This window comes from Scyliorhinus torazame, chromosome 1 (genome assembly GCF_047496885.1).
Source record: "Scyliorhinus torazame isolate Kashiwa2021f chromosome 1, sScyTor2.1, whole genome shotgun sequence".
Lineage (NCBI taxonomy): Eukaryota > Metazoa > Chordata > Chondrichthyes > Carcharhiniformes > Scyliorhinidae > Scyliorhinus > Scyliorhinus torazame.
The window spans coordinates 81868257-81884849 of NC_092707.1; the positions used below are offsets into that span (position 1 = coordinate 81868257).

The 16593-nt window shown below is 46.7% G+C and overlaps 1 protein-coding gene across 2 annotated transcripts in view; it reads left to right on the forward strand.

Moving 5' to 3' along the window:
• znrf3 (zinc and ring finger 3) overlaps positions 1-16593 on the forward strand; it is a 332702-nt gene that overhangs the window by 179271 nt on the left and 136838 nt on the right. For both annotated transcript variants that reach the window (XM_072497116.1, XM_072497106.1), the window contains exon 2: positions 210-335. In XM_072497116.1, coding sequence (XP_072353217.1) covers positions 210-335 — 126 coding nt within the window. The remainder of the gene's footprint in view (positions 1-209; positions 336-16593) is intronic.

The following is a 16593-nucleotide window of genomic DNA, read 5'->3' on the forward strand; positions in this document are numbered from 1 at the left end:
CTGCTTTCTAAATATTATAATATTGCATAATACCTGTATTATTTCATAAGATGGCACAGAATACTGGTTTTATTAGAAACTGGGACTCTTGCCCTCTAGTGCTGTGGAATCTGATTAAGCCGCTCATTGCTGTTGTTTAGTCTGCCCATAATGCTTTAATGGATATCATCTTGCAACAACTAATATCTTCTTGATTTTGACTCTTCCAGATGCACCCTTTAGGACTATGCAACAACAATGATGAGGAGGACCTATACGAGTACGGATGGGTAGGAGTGGTGAAGTTGGAACAACCAGAGCTGGACCCCAAGCCCTGTCTCACTGTCCTGGGCAAGGTAAGGCAAGGAAACACAAGTTGAAGCCTGAATCTTGAGGCCCGACCTACATTAACGTCCTGTGCTGACATGCCTATGGATCATGAAACAAAACAAAGAAATGGATTAATAGCAGCTATCACTCTAGCTTAGTTTAAAATCTTAACCCAATGGCTTACTGACCTTGGATGCTGTTTATAGCTTCACTGAGATCCTAAGGTTGCCACCCTCCAAGACTGGTCTGGAATCTCCAGGGATTGGAGATTGAAGATAAATAATGCAGTTTTTAATGTCTTTATTTATTAGTTATAAAATATATTGGAGCTGGGGTTAAAAGGCTCTTTGATCCAATGGGACAGTTAAAGGTGGGAGGTCACGTGACGATTCCTCCAGGAATGAATCCTGAAACTGGGATGTGTATTTCAGAATATTGATCTGTTTGAAGGTTAAGATGTCCTTTGTGCTATTCTAATTTTTAAAAAATGTTGCGGCATGTCCCTCATGAATTCTAGTCAGAAAGTTTTATGTCACCGACAGTGCATCTAATGATGGGCCTCCGGTCAAGGCCCTGTGACATCTATGTATTCAATATTTCTGCCCTTTCACCAGTTCCTTTCTTCCATTTCCTTCCGTCTTTCTTGTTTTTGCCTATCATGCTTTTTCTGCACAACCCTATCTCCGGAGAAACTCAGGCAATGCAATTCAGCAAGTGCGGGGTGATCTCAGGACAGTGAGGAACCTGGCTGCTGATGTATGTTGGCCGAGTGGTAGGCTGGGCCTGTTGGTAAGAGAGTGCGCCCCGCCTCACACACACACACATAGGGTGGGGCTCTGTTAACAAAGCCATCTTGCATTTTTGCCAGGCAGCTTCCCAAAGTGATCGCATTTTACTTCACAACATTTTATTATTCCCGGCTCCCTGGAACTGTTGCTTCTGCCTGAGGAACTCATGCGCCACCAAGTTTCTAAGTGTTTTATCCAATAGAATTGCAATTCTGTGAATAGAAAATGTATTTTAAGAATATTGAATGGTATTACTTTAAAATTACTTGTTACTTATGAAGCAGGATAAAAAGGCTGTCAAAAAAAAAGGTGTTTTGTGTAATGTGGAAATGTATGTTTCTAACCTGATTAAATGCTGAGCGCCGAAAGGGCCAGTCAGGAGAAATTTGTATGCAAGTCATGTAGAGAGTGGGAGAATGGGTCTGAATTAAAACCATGTTGATTGTCTATTACACAGAGCTTGGTAACATTCAGATTCAATTAAAGTGTAGCCCCAATTCAACTTTATTCTGTAAACTGACAGACTTCAAAGAATCTTAATCCTTGCATTTCAATTTATTTGAACTTCAACAAAATAAATTCAAGGAGACAGTATTCCATTCTGTCCTCTGTTTGGGACTTTGCCTTGCAGTAAATGTACACAGGTTCCCCTCAAAATACTCCCAGTGTTCACCTTCAAAAGTGCCAAGGGGCAGCCAAATCCATATAATGTATGTGCCACACTGCTGCGCAAATCCTGGGCTGGATTCTCCATTATTGGGACTATGTCCCCTCGTCGGCATCAAAATGGTGGAGTTTCACAGCAGAAAACCTGGCATGAAAGGACCGCCAATTCCTAGCCCTGCCGGGGGCTAGAAGAGACCCGGAGTAGACCTTGCAGCTTTTGCTGCAGATACGGGCCCTCGCACTTCCGGGTCAGAGGCCGCGCATGTTACATGGTGGTGGCCATGCCGTGCTCCATGGCGGATTCGGACCGCGGAGTTGGACCCAGAAAAGAAACCCCCTGATCGGCCGTGCGCCCGACCCTCAACGCCCGCACAAGCATTTACCGGCCGCCTATAAAGCCCCACCCCCCCACCCTCCGATCGGCCTGCCCCCCAACTAAGGCAGCAGCGGACTGAGTTTGCAGCCGCCACGCGAGTATCCCGACCGGCTGCACCATATTAGATCTATGCCGTCGGGACTTCGGCTGGTCGGGGGTGGAGAATGGCCTAGCGGGCCTCTGGCAATGGCCCCAGGTAGGTCCCAGGTGGCGCGGCGTACTCCCCGAGTACGCAGCTTCTCAGGGCCCGCAGAATCGGGGAACCAATGCCGGTCCTGATTCCTTGCTGGAAAATGGATTCTCCGCCCTCGAGGCAGCCGCAATTTCGGCATCAGGGTGCGGAGAATCCAGCCCCCTGAATGCAGTCTATGCTTGACAAAGTCTTGACTGACAAACATGTGAGTATTATAAGGAGTTACGTGTTCCTCACAACTCTGCACAAAATATCGTGAGGTGTCACTAGAAAATGCCTCCATCTTAATCAGTAACCAGTGACTCTTGCTTGGGGTGCATGTGTGTTAACATCCGAAGGGCCCAGGGTTGAGGTCGACTGGAATGGCATCAGCAGTCAGGTTATCCACCGACATTTATTGCATTTACATTGTTGTTTGGGTGAGGCATTGGAGAGTAGCCAACAGCTGTGGAACCATTCACTAACAGAGGGTCAACATGTTTGGGAGGGATGAGGAAATATTGTCATAAAAAAGAGAGCCTGGGCGCGATCCTCTGATGCCCGACACCAAAATCGTGTTTGGCGATCGGCTGGAGAATGGGCTCCGACGCCGAAATCGCGGCTGGCGCCAGTTTGACGCCGGTCAGCATGCTCCGCCCACTCCGCAATGGCATCATCGTGACGCGCACCACGCGCAGTCGCAATGCCATTGGCACCTCATTGGCCGGACTACTTGCGATGCTCCGCCCCCGATGGCCAAGTTCCCAACGGCACGGGACGCGTGTGCTGCGGACTGTGCCCAGCACCGCCACACTTGACTGGGATCTGTGCCGCTGGCCGAGGGGGGCTTCTGCGAGGGCTGGTGGGGGAGGCCAGGGGGTGGGCTGTGGGGTTGCGGATGGCGGGTTCGATCTGCGCACAGCTGGCGCTATGTTGTAAGGCGCGACCGTTGCAGGTCGTCAACCGTGCGCATGTACGGCCTGGGTCCCGGCCATTCTCTGTCCGTTTTCGGCATGGGAGGTGGGAGTTTCGGTCGGCGCCAGTGCTAGCCCCTCACCGGAACCGGTGACGGGCTCCCGCCGATTGTTTTCAAGTAAACCTCCCGCGGATTCTCCGTTTGAGCCGGCACTTAGGCGCAGAAACGTAGAATCCTGCCCCGTGTCTTTATACAGTGTCACAAAATGCTTCATAGCCATTGAGGTATCTTTGAAGGATGGCCATTGCTGTAATGGCGGAAACCTGGTCACCAATTTGAGCACAGTGAGCTGATACTGACCAGTTAACCTGTTTTCAATGATGTGAGTTGGGTGGTAAATATTGATAGGGACAGCAGTGAGAACTCACAAGAACATACAAACATAAGAAATAGGAGCAGTAGTAGACCATACAGCTTCCATGAGCATGCCTCGTCACTGAATACGATCTTGCTGATCTTGAGACTTCAGCTCCATTTTCCCGTGCACTCTCCATATCCCCAATTCCCTGAGAGAGTGAAAATCTGCTGAACCCAGTCCGAAATGTGTTGAACGATGGAGCATTCAGAACCCTCGAGGAAGGAGAATTCAAAAGATTCACAACCCTTTGAGTGAAATAGTTCCTCCTCATTTCAGTCTTAGGTGACTGGCCTGTTATACTGAGACTGCTCTACGTTTGCCCTCCTGCTCTTCTTCGAAAATCTTGTGCATCCAGCTGAGCGAGCAGAAAGGGCTGGGTTCGATATCTCATCCGAAATGCCCGTTGAGAACTATGTGATTGGGGCACTTGATGGATGTAAATATAGTAGTGATGCTGTTGGACGTTTTGATTCATTTAATCAGGATCAAGCCTGCTCTGGCTTCCATGTAAATATGATCAAAATATACGTGACACAAGAAAGGAATTGACTTGGGACATGGCTGCTTGGGACACTTTCTAATCTGGGTCTTTGGGCAGCAACCAGAAGCAGGGATTTCCAGCCCTTCCCGCTGGAAAGATCTTCCAGTCCTGCCGAAGGCGAACCTTCTGCAAGCCATCCCATGCTCCTACCCTGGCACGTGACGGGTGAGTCAGACGTAATGGCAGAGATATCGACGGGACCGGAAGGTCCTGCTGGCAGCCAGTGGCGAGCCACTTGGTCCGCCAGAACACACACCGCAAGTGTGGGAACCTTGGTGATCTTTTATCTTTCCACATTATGGTGTGTACACACTGAAGCCAGTTGTAGTGGTGTAGCCGTCATCTCAGCCGAGAGCTGCTAACTAGGACCAGGATTGGGACCAAATATCAGTTCATCCATGTGTGGCTCAGTAGTGCAGTGGCACATTGGGCCGAGACAAAACTTTGGAGCTTGCAATTCTGCACACCTCCAAAATACATTGCATAGTGCACTTAGAAAACAAGCCATGGGGGGAATTTAGGGAGATCGCTTTTCTACCATACATTTAACTCCTTTACGATTGTATTTGTGACCCTGCACTCCTGCACTATCTTTAATGGCCTGGCAGCAATTGGGTAATGGCGACTGTAGGCTCCGAGATAAGGAGATTGTACCCAAATGCTCCATTTCACCAGGCTGCTGCTCCACTCTGCTACTTGGACCGAAACAAGATCCAGGATTTGGCATTGGCACTGACTAGCGTCCACCCTGTCAAGTTCCCTCAGGATCTTATATATTTCAATCTCGTTCTTCTAAAAACGAATGGGCATAGGCCAAACCTTTTCATAATTTTTTCGTAGGATAAGCCCTTCATCTCAGTAATGAGTCAAGCGAACCTTCTCTGAACTGCTTCTAATGCAATTGTATCCTTTCTCAAATAAGGAGATAAAAGCTCTAAACAGCACTTCAGACGGGGTCTCGTCAAGGCTGTGATGTTGGGACAAGATGGGGGTTCCAAGTCCACACCGGCCAGCAGAAGGACCTGCTCGTCCAGTCCTTGGAGAACGTTGTCCAATTAACAACCGCGAGTAAGCTTGACAAACTGCCTCCCCAAGCAGAGGGCCAGCACCTTGAGGCCTCAGCAGTGCCACCAGGCAAAGTAGGCACTCCGAGGAGGCCGGAGATATTTGATGTCTTGGGACAGGTAGATTACGAATTTTTAAAATGAATTCAAGGTGACCAAGTGCTAACATCCCTCCAAGACGATTATTGGAGTGTGGAGTGGCAGGAGCCTGGCATGCCCACCTGCAGCCTTTTCTGAGGACCAGAGAACCTCTGGTTCCTCTAGTCCACTGGAATGTTATGGGGAGGCTATCTCCATGAATCTGGTTCAACTGCTTTGTTCCCTATGATCGAATAACCTACTGAAACAGAACAATGTATGGAAAATGGCCACGTGGCCCTACTGTGGAATGACTGTTGCTCCTGGCAAGACCCCTGGTATGAATCGGAATTCACACGCACAAAGAGGCAAGAAAATGTGGTGGGGTTGGTGAAAATAGCAAAACTAACATCAGGCCACAGCAAAGGCTGTAGAAGTGGGAGAGATCAGAAAGAATCGCTGATGTTTGTTTTTCAAGTAAATTCTTCAGCAATGTGCAAGTTATTTGGAATATGTGCAATACCAGGCGGACTGAAACAGCTGAACCACAAATCTCTTCAGACCTAATTGAGGAAAGAATTGAAGTTCTCAGGGCTCTTCATTCCCGCCTAATCTCAGCCTCTCTGTATTGATTACATGGACAACATGAACAAGAGGTTTGGTGTGAAACATATGGAGGCAAACTTGTGGGCCCCCTTACAAAACGTATATTTCATTATACAGTAATATACAGGTAATTGTCATTTACTTAATCTACAAAGTACGCTACAGTCTTTTCCAACATCTGCCCTTGAGTGTCAAGCAGAACTTCTCAGATCAATACAGTACCAAGTCATCAGTCATTATTTAGTTTTTGCTTGTTTCAAAGTATATACAAACATATATAATCAAGATCTATCTGGACCTATCTCATTACCTTGGGTCCATTACTTAAGCTGAATAAACTCATCTTCACTTTAATTGGGTGGGTGCAGACTCGATGGGCCAAGTGGTCTCCTTCTGCACTAAATTTCTACGGTTCTATGGTTATTTTTGTTTCTGGTCTTCACTCGTGGTAGATGCACTGGGCCCAGTTGTAGAACATGAACTGAGGTTGACCCATTCATGGACAGGACCAGACTTGAGCCTATCACGAATTTTCCGTTCACAAAAGCAGTCTGTTTGACTTCTGATCCACTGGGGGAGTTTGGAATCGTCACTTGTTTTAGAATAACATGCGAGCGGTGTTGACATCTTGCATTCATCATGCGTCTTATTTGCTCTTCAGAAAGTATTTTTTGATGGCAGATGTTAGCTGAGTGAGAATGGGGGTGTTTATCTGACGCTTGAGTGTCCCTATGCACTGTGAAGAATTAATGTGGCCTAACGATATAAACTAAAAGGTTTTTTATTTACCATCAGTGCCTGGATACCATGCAGGAATAGATTGATGCAAAGAATGTTAGGCTCATTATGTAAAAGAGTGTAGTGCTTTTATTACAAACTGTTTTTCCTCAAATTGGCATTGTGCTTGTCTGTCACCAAATGCAGTAATGGAGAGATGATGAGCAGACACTTCTTTCATTGCTGATATTCAAGCACATCAAACACCTGCCTCTTGTGTGTATTTGCAGTTCAAGGGATTTAAATTATTACTTTGTCTTTCACTGAAATACAATGGATAGCTGCGAAACCCTGAATCTCTGGCCACTTTAAGTGAATATGTTACCAGTTGTGGCTGGACCACAACTTGCCCACAACACTTGAGGAATCGGATGGGCATGTTGCCCACGTGTACCAATAACCTCAGTTGTGTTGAGCTCCCGGTGTCATTCAGGGGGAGGAAAATGTCAAGTCTCATTTCGTAAGATGCTCCCAAGTGTTATTGGAAAAATGTATTCAATCGAAAGGGGTAAAGGCGGAAGGTGATTCCAGTTCCGTTGCCTTTGTCCAAAGCTGCAAACTTTGCTATTGACGCTGAAATAAAAGCATTTGTGGCTGGACAATGGGAATAGACGAGTCACCGAGTAAATTTAACTTATCAGTGATGGTGGAAAACAGGCAAAATCAACGCCATCCAAAATGCATCTTTTCTGTTTAATCTTATAGAAGTGAAAATTGCGAGTGATCAATCAAGAGATTGCATTAATGGGTGATTGAATCAGTGCCGCTTGTTTTACAATATCTTCCAAGTTAGAATGACTTCCCACTTTGTCATATTGGTGGTGAAAAATGTAGAAAACAACCTCTGTCATGTCTTGGAGAAGGGCACTGATGGTTGTTCTGCATGCAGAGTTGGCCACGAGACAAAAGGTGAGGTGGCTTGATTGAGGGAGGAAGGTAAGCCAGGGTATCCCGAGAACTCCCTGTTTACCATGAGATCTTTAACCCAAAACACCAGGACAGGGGAAGAGGCCATAGGGGCAAGTACTTATGCTGAGATATTAAACATCTGACAGGCATGAGATTTTCAGCAAACCATGGCAAGCCAGCTGTTTAACATTGCATTTACTGTGCCAATATTGGCACATATTTACTCCACTGGGAGTTTTCTCAATCTGCAAGGCGCACCAACATGAGTCTGCAAACCAGATTTTGCTAATGTATTCTAGTCAAGAGAAGCGATTTAAAAAAATCTCTGGAATCCACTCAAGAAAATTGGCATTTTACCAGGATTTTCTGTGCAAAATCACAATACCAGGGCCACAAACTGCACCACATATCAACAATTACAGATATTACTGCTGCATCAAAGGGTATTCAGAATTACTGGTGAGGTACCAATCAGACATGTCTCATTCAGCAAGCTCAAGGGGGCTGCATTGTCCTATATTCCTACGTTGTTGCATCTCATGTAACCACTTAAACAGACCACTTAAGAAACCTCTGGATTGTACTTTGTCAGTTAGTGTACAATCCAAGAATTCATCTAGGCACCTGTGTGAGAAAGTGACCTATAATGAAATGAATGAAATGAAATGAAAATCGCTTATTGTCACAAGTAGGCTTCAAATGAAGTTACTGTGAAAAGCTCCTAGTCGCCACATTCCGGCACCTGTTTGGGGAGGCTGGTACAGGAATCGAACCATGTTGCTGGCCTGCCTTGGTCTGCTTTCAAAGCCAGCGATTTAGCCCTGTGCTAAACCAGCCCTTGATAATACTGAATCAGCAGCACCTTGGATTTCAGTGACACCTTTACCCCTGTCAACGAGTACTATTGAGTGAGGAGCTTCGACACAGTCGGGGAAAAGTGGAACAAGAAAGGCAGATGTCTGCTAAAAATTGAACTTGGTAGTTGGGGGAAACCTGGAGAAATTATACTGATAGGACTCCCCACAGTAGACTGCCATGAACCTGGGCCTTTCCCGCCAGCCGGCGGGGCGGAAATCACTCCGGCGCGGGCCTAGCCCCTCAAGGTGAGGGCTTGGCCCCTAAAGGTGCGGAGAATTCCGCACCTTTGGGGCAGCCCGACGCCGGAGTGATCCGCGCGTTTTTGGCGCCGGGTAGCGGACATCACGCCACTTTGCGGAGAATCCCACCCAATGTTCCGGAATCTGCGGTTAGCTTGGTGGTTTATTCACCATAAAGAACACACAAAGGTCTGGGTGTATGGGTGCTTAAGAGAAATGTACTACACTGAATGTCCAAAACCTCACACCCTCCGCACCAAGGCACAGTTAGATAACAGCAAGGGTCGGATAATTCAACATATGCCATCTCCAATTGGAATGGACGATCTAAAAATACAGTTCACAGCATTATGTTGGGCCAATGTTTCACTCAAAGGTATTGTTGATGGCAGGGTAAAATTTCCCAGCTGACCCGACCTCTCCAGCGGATTTCTCTAAATTGCCATAAATGGCTTTGTAAATGGCCATTTCTCCAAGGCTTCAGTTAATCCTTCAAAGTTATAGCAGAGGTTCAGGGAAAACTGGATAGATTCAGCTGTTGACTGTTCCTTCCCTTGCCAGTTCCAGTCCAGACTCCAGGTTCTTAGTCCCTTATCTATATTGGTGGACCTGGAGAGGCCCAAGAATATGAGAACTTGGGCGGCAGGGTGGAGCAGTGGTTAGCATTGCTGCCTCAAAGCGCCAAGGTCCTAGGTTTGATCCCGGCTCTGGGTCACTGTCTGTGTGGAGTTGCACATTCTCCCCGTCTTTGCTTGGGTTTTGCTCCTACAACCCAAAGATGTGCAGGCTAGGTGGATTGGCTACGCTAAATCGCCCCTAAGTTGGAAAAATGAATTGGGTACTCTAAATTTATATATTAAAAAAAGAATATGAGAACTTCGAACTGGCATTTATGCTCTTTTGAGAAAGCAAAAGTCAACAAATCAAAAATGAGAGGGAGTGGGGTACTGTAACAAAAAAAAATCAAAACTTCAAAGGAAACTTCACTAATTGGACCTAAATGTCATTTCCAAGGGTAATGACCCGCACATTCACCAGTGGCAAGCCTGAATTTATTTAAATCTCTCCCCATAACTGGTGTCTCGCATTTCGAATATCATCTTAATAAAAAATGCCTGCAATCTCCATGGCCTTGGCATCTTCTTCAAGCATTCCCCCTCTTAACTTCTCAGCCTCTCCAAACTTCTCTCCTCCTTCAAGACATTTTGCCTCTTTCAGACCTTGGTCACCTGTCCTAACAGTTGCTTAATATGGTGTCAAATTATGCTTGATAATGCTGCTGTGAAAACTGTGTTCAAGGTCCAAGTTGTTGTATGTTTCCCAAAACTCAACACAATATTCTATGGCTGTGTAAGTTGAGAATTTATATAAACTGCAGACCATTGAAATGTTGGACCCTCAATCCTCAACAGTTTAGTCCAATCCTGTGGTGCATTTCCAGTTGCTGATTAATTGTTTTAACTGGGTCACTCTCCCAGCCATTGCATTGCTACTAATGACGCCTTTCAACGCTCCCAAAACTGCAGCCGGTAACTAGCGGGTATCCCCTTCTCTGAACAGCTGCAGTCCGTGTTGAGGCAGATGTTGCTGGTGTAATTTGTAACCCATGGAGACAGAGGATCTCAGGATGCGGGGTGGGGCTGACAGTGTGGGTGGGTGTCCCCAGGTTTTCCCACATCAATTTATATTGTCACGGACAGCTGTAAGGATAGTTATTTAAAGCTCTAGGGGATTTATGTGTTTGTCAGTGAGCAGGCAAGGCATCAGCGAGTCACATCAATCACTGTTAATTGGTAGATCACGTACTACCCTGTGGACAAAGCCTTTCTGGCTGGCGAGCTCTACCTAGAGTTTTGTATTTTTGGGCAGATTAACATAGATTACGACAATGAGCCCCCCCCCCCCCCACCCCCCCATATGTGGCTGCTTGTGCGGGTTTATCTCTTCACCATGCACCTCTTGTTCCTAAGCGCTGAACATCTCCACCTCGGTAACTGTTCCGGATTTTAAATTGTCATGGGAACCAAGGGAGTTGATTTAACTGCAGTTCAGAAACTGTTCAGTGAAGGCCAAACAGCCGCTTTCTCCAAAGCAAATAGCCTCACACTTGATGGCTCTACTACAACAACAACTTGCATTTATACAACACCCTTTAACGCAGTCAAAACATCTTGAGGCTCTTCACAGGAGTTTTATCAAACAAAATGCGATAAGTTATTGGGACAGATGGCCAAAAGCTAAAGAGGTCAATTGTAATGAGTATCTTCAAGGAGGAAAGAGGCAGAGAGATTTAGGGAGGGAATTGCAGAGATTAGGACCCAGGCAACCGAAAGCATAGCCGCTAATGGTGGAGCAAAGGAAATTGAGGAAGCCGAAGGGAGCCAGAATTGGAGCTCGCAGAGATTTTGAAAGGTTGTTTTTAAAAAAATTATTCTTTCCCCCCTTTTCCCTTTCCCCATGTTACACTACGAAGCCTGAACTAGGTGGCAACCTGATACAACACAGTTGGTTCATAGGTGCTTTTATACTCCCAAGAGTGTAGTCAGTGACAAACACACCGGTGTTCCTCAGCAGTTTGATTAATATAAGCATACCCAGGCTCCAAGAAGCAACAGCATTTAGGCCCAGGAAAATATGAGTTTACAATTGTATTGCTGGAACAAGGGGTCTGTTTCTGCCTGTTCAGTTCTACCTGACAGGTATGTGCTCCCAGTTCCACTATAATTCTTGTACATCTTTGTTACACTTTCTCCAATGCTTCTTTATCTTTTATATAATATGGAGGCCAGGACTGTATTGCAAGGTTGTCTTTGAGAATTTAACATAACTTCTCTGCTTTTCAATTGTATTCCTCCAGATATGAATCCCAGTGCTTTATTTTCTTCTCGTTTGGCCTTTTAAGCCATGTTGCTACTTCTGGCAATCTGTGAATTTATACACCTGGATCCCTATGTTCCAATATTCCATTTAGATACTGATTTTCCACATCAGCCTCATTTTGTCCTATTCTTGTCTTGTATGCGCAGACCTCTTGGAATTCTTGAGTGGATTTTCCTTGTGGGGAGCTTCCTGTCTTTTCGGCCAGGACCAGCTTTCCTCTGCTATTCCACTTTGCACGCCAGCATCCACGAACAGATCAGCTCTCAGGATGGGAACCCACTGGGCCCGTTGCCATGGTCACTGGGAAGCTTTCAATGCCATGTGGTTCCAAGTGAGCTATTCCCTCACAGAATGACTTGGCTTTGAAAGTGAAGTACAATGAGCATTATTATACCTCACTGCCCATGCATCAAAGCAGGACCCTTTTCTAAATAGTACCACTGCAAAGCCAATAATGTTAAGAGGCCAAAAAAAAAAACGCCAAGATTCTAGCGAGTAAGGTTTGAACACACAGCTCCTTTTGATGAAAATCACCAACTGTTAACACAGGATAAGCAGTTAAAACTGACACAAAGGACAGGCTCTTGCCAAAGGTGGAGTGGAAAAGGGGGGGGGGGGTTGCGGAGGGGTGCGGCTGAGATCCCTTCATCCGGCTCAATTGTCCCGAAAGGAGAGGGAAAGAAGCTCAAGGCTCCGGATAAGAAAAGGCAGGATTGAAACATAAAGTATTCAAAACACAGGGCAAAGTCCCCCGGCACTTAAATCTGTGTGTGAATCAGCAGTCTGAACAGAATGGATGCATTCCCTGGGCCTCTAGCTGGGAATTGGATAGCGGTAAATGATATCAGAGAGTTGGTGTCGCTTTGATGTGGAAACCAGGGGGTTTAATCAATCTTCAGTTGTCGCGGAAGATGCTTTCACTGTGGCCCGAGCTTTGTCCTGCTCCCGGCTCTCTTGCTGTGATGCCCTGCAGTGCTAGGCCCTGCTTATTCATCCTGAGGCCTGGTGGTTGCTGGCCTTTTTTTTTGTCCAAGGCACTCGGTCAGAGAAGAGGGGAAGGGATGTGTATGTGTGTGTGTGTGTGTGTTTGTGTGTGTGGGGGGGTTATATGTTGGGGGGGTTGGCTGGGGGTGGGGGGTGGGGGGGGGAGCCTGCATTTATCCAGCATGTTATTGTAATGCAGAACAGCAAACTGCCCAGCTGTGACCTATGAGCCTAAGCTAATGGGCTGAGAGATAGTTTTGGAGTTGGTTTCACACACCTGGGTCAGTGAGAAAATGGGTGGTTTGCATGTGTACAAAGAGCAATAAGCACAGCTTGTTTTTAAATGACATCACATCTAGATTGTGCTGGCTGGGGCAACTTTAAATATTTTGATTCAGATTAATTTGCACATCATCCAAGCTCCTGCCACGAGTTAAAATATTAATAATTAGCAAGCCACTTGGCTTGACTGTGTTGCAGGAATCAAATTTAAATCACTTGCCTCTTTTCTCCATCCCCCACAAACCCAGCACCCAGCCAAACAGTCCAAAGTTCAATTCCATTTCCTTTCATTTCTCCTCAAATTCCATCCCATTTGGTGTTGATGGTGGTGGTTTGGGAGAGGGGGGATGTGGGGAAAAGTGGGAGGCGGCGGCGGCGGGGGGGGGGGGGTTCCACAGAGAGAGAGGAAGCACATGACCGTGGAGGTGGTTACAGACTCTCTACTCCGTTCTTTCCCGAGATGCTGGTGCCAGTTCTCAAGTATAAATGGATGGACTGCGCGCTGGTCACAGAAGTCACCCAGGTTCCACTTCCATTGCTGATGATGGTTTACATTCTGAGCAGCCTGATCCGTGACATCAGTTTAGACTTGGGTGCCAGGCTTGTGCTCACTCGGCAGGTTGATGTTTGAGTTCTTGTAATTCCTTTGTGAGGAACTCCCTCCAGCTGCCCACCAGTGAGTGGAAACTCCATGCGCGGGGCCTGGTGGTCCCTCTCTGCCAGGTGTGGTTGGTTCCTCGCCGCCTCTTGTGTTCGCCATCTTCTCTGCTCAATTACCCAGGCTTTTGTTGCCTATCGCCTCTTTTCAGACCTTGGAGCTATCACTGCTCGGCATCGTTTATTCTGCTGTTGTTCGAAGAGGGTGAGGGGGGAATGTTTCTTCCTGATTTTGGTGGGCTATTTTTTATTAAAAGTGCTAAAATCCAAATTCTCAGAAGGAGAGCCACCTCTCGTGTGTCTGCTCAGCACATCCCCCTCACTTGGCAAGTTGAAGTTTAACATCACTATCCCCCAGCAGGTCCTGCAAGACCTGCCAATGGAAGTTGTGGAAAATGGGGGATGGGGTGGGGGGAACCTTCCTTTACATTGCCTAACTGTCACTGATTCCCATGATGCAGGCCCCATGAGCGCAGGAGTGTGGCAGTGTAGTGATAGTGTTTCTGCACTAATCCAGAGGTCTGGGCTAACTCTCTTGACATGGGTTCAAGTGCTGCCATTGTAAAGTTCTTGTCAGATGGCCTGATTTATATTACAAGAACACTTGTAGCTAAAGCTATAAACGATTTATTCATATTAATTGTGGGTCAAATATATACCCAACAACAGATGAATAACATTATGATCATACAGAAGCAAAATCTCGCTTCCAGCTCTCCAGTCAGTCTGAGGTCACCTGATTCTAACATTCAGTTATATACTGGTGAGATTCCTAGTGGTCAGTTGGTGCATTACAACACAACCATGATATCACCACAGCCAAGGCAGCTTGGGATTTTCATAAAAATCCAGCTGGTTCATGAAGGTCTTTCAAGTGAGGAAATCTGCTGTGTTTGCCAGGCGTGGCCTACAAATAAATACTGGTCCACAGCAATGTCGTAGCCTCTTCCCTGTCATCTGAAATGGCCTAACATGCTACTTAGTTGTATTGTACTGCTGCATGGATTAAAAACAAACCCTGCTTGCATGTGTCTTCAGCGAGAAGAAGGTGGCTCATCACCATTTTCTCAAGGGTAATTAGTGACGGGTAATAAATGCTAATCTTTCTGGCAATGGTCACAGCTGCAACTCGCCATGTTTTGCAGAGATGAGTGGCTGAAAAGGTCTGGTAAATATGGGGTATCCCAGCTTCTGCCTGTTGCATACTTGTGCAGCAACGGCTAGGGTGGGGGAGGGGGAGAAGGGAAAAGCTTAATTTACCTCCGTGAACCATGCATGCCACCGGAAAAGTCGGACAAAGCTTTTTTGCGAAATCCTGCACCTTCATGTACCTGAAAACCACCCCTCGTGAGATCCCTAACTTCTCCCCCAGCTCCTCCAAACTTGCAAACTGTTCTTCGAAAATTAAGTCCTTCAGTTCCATCACCCCTCGCCCCTCTCATCGCTGAAACCTCATATCCATCCTCTCAGCTCAAACCCATGGTTCCCTTGAATCGGCATCAACTTCAACCAAGCACCCACCCTAAAGTGCTGCCAAAATTGCCTCTATATTTTCAGTGTGGCCACCACCACCAGACTCCAGAGTACTTCCCTGGTGCAAACGGGAGCGCCGCCATTGCCAGCGCCTGCAAACTCGGCCTCTTACAAGAGCCTGCCTCCATCCTCACCCACAAAGCCTCCATCTCCCTGCTCCAACCCCGCACCTTCTCAGCGTTCGCCGCCCAATAATAGTACACCATCAGCAATGTTACCATAAAAGTTTCATGAACATTTCTCTCATTATTATTTTAATAATGGTTTGTCATAGATCCTGAACAGCATCAATTAAATAAATCAATTAAATCAATTTAAATAAATAAACTGAATTTGACTCCTACTTGTTGATTGAGATATGCTTGATTTGCCATCTTTTGTTTTCCAGTTGAAATACGTCCCCACCTAACCTAATGTCAACTCCCCGTATGCACAACTCAACTTCTTGTTGTCATATTTCCCCCACGTTTTGTGCATCAAGATCTTCCCATTCTAAATCCCTGTATCCACATTTGTAATGGGTTTTGGCCATTTGAATATGTTACCTGATTGCAAACTTCAAGGTCTGGGTTAAGAGTGGTGGAGGGGTGCAGAAGAGGACTGGGGCAGATGCTGAGCCATCCGATACCACCCCCCCCCCCGGGCCGACTTGGTTCCCTGATCTCATCTGCATAATAAGCCGTGCCAGTCTCCCATCGGACCCGGCGTGGAGCAGTTACGACTGGATGAGGAATTCCTGGTGGCAAGTAGGCCGATGGCAGGGACAAGAAGGAACCAGGACATGGGTAAATGATTGGGGGAGGGGGCATTGTATTAGGGTTGGGGTGGACAGTGGAATAGGGCAATTACCGTAGTATGGGGTTTGGAGGGGGTCGGGTTCAGGTTGGCAATGGAATTGGACGATTACTGGTGTGTGGGAGGGGGGAGTTGGGGGGGGGGGGTTGAGGGGAGTTGGGGTGGGAAGTGGAATTGGGCAATTACTGTAGTGAAAAGGGATGGAGTGAAGTCCAGGGTAGGCGAAGCCCGAGAAGTTTCCTTGAGAAACCCGGAGCTGCGATCGGGCTCCTCCTTGCCAATAGGAAAGCAAAAAGAAAATGTAAAATGAACTCGCTCTTCCGGCCTCTCTAGCCCTGGCTTTGTTTCCCATCCAGCTTGACATGGCTGTGAAACTGTGATAGCTTCCCGCTGCAGACCCCAGTGCCTTCATCAGAGCCCGATCCTCATCTTTCAGATCTCGCTGCCTTTCAGCATGCCTCTCTCGACCGGTTAAAGGAGTGGGTTAAAATTGCAGCCCCTGAAAAGTTCATGGAATCTGGGTGGAGGGGTGAGTCACAACGGCCATTTTAACTGCCCAGCGGCTGGTTACTGCTTGGAAAGGCAGAGTTGAAATTGGTCCTTTCTTGTCAGTTTTTCCCATTATAAGTTCCTTGGTCTGCATTTTTACTGCAAACTATCGGTGTGAACTTGTCACGCTGTAATTACACCATTTATCGGTGACGATAATGCTGCACATCTGCGGATGAGAGATTGCAGTCACAGC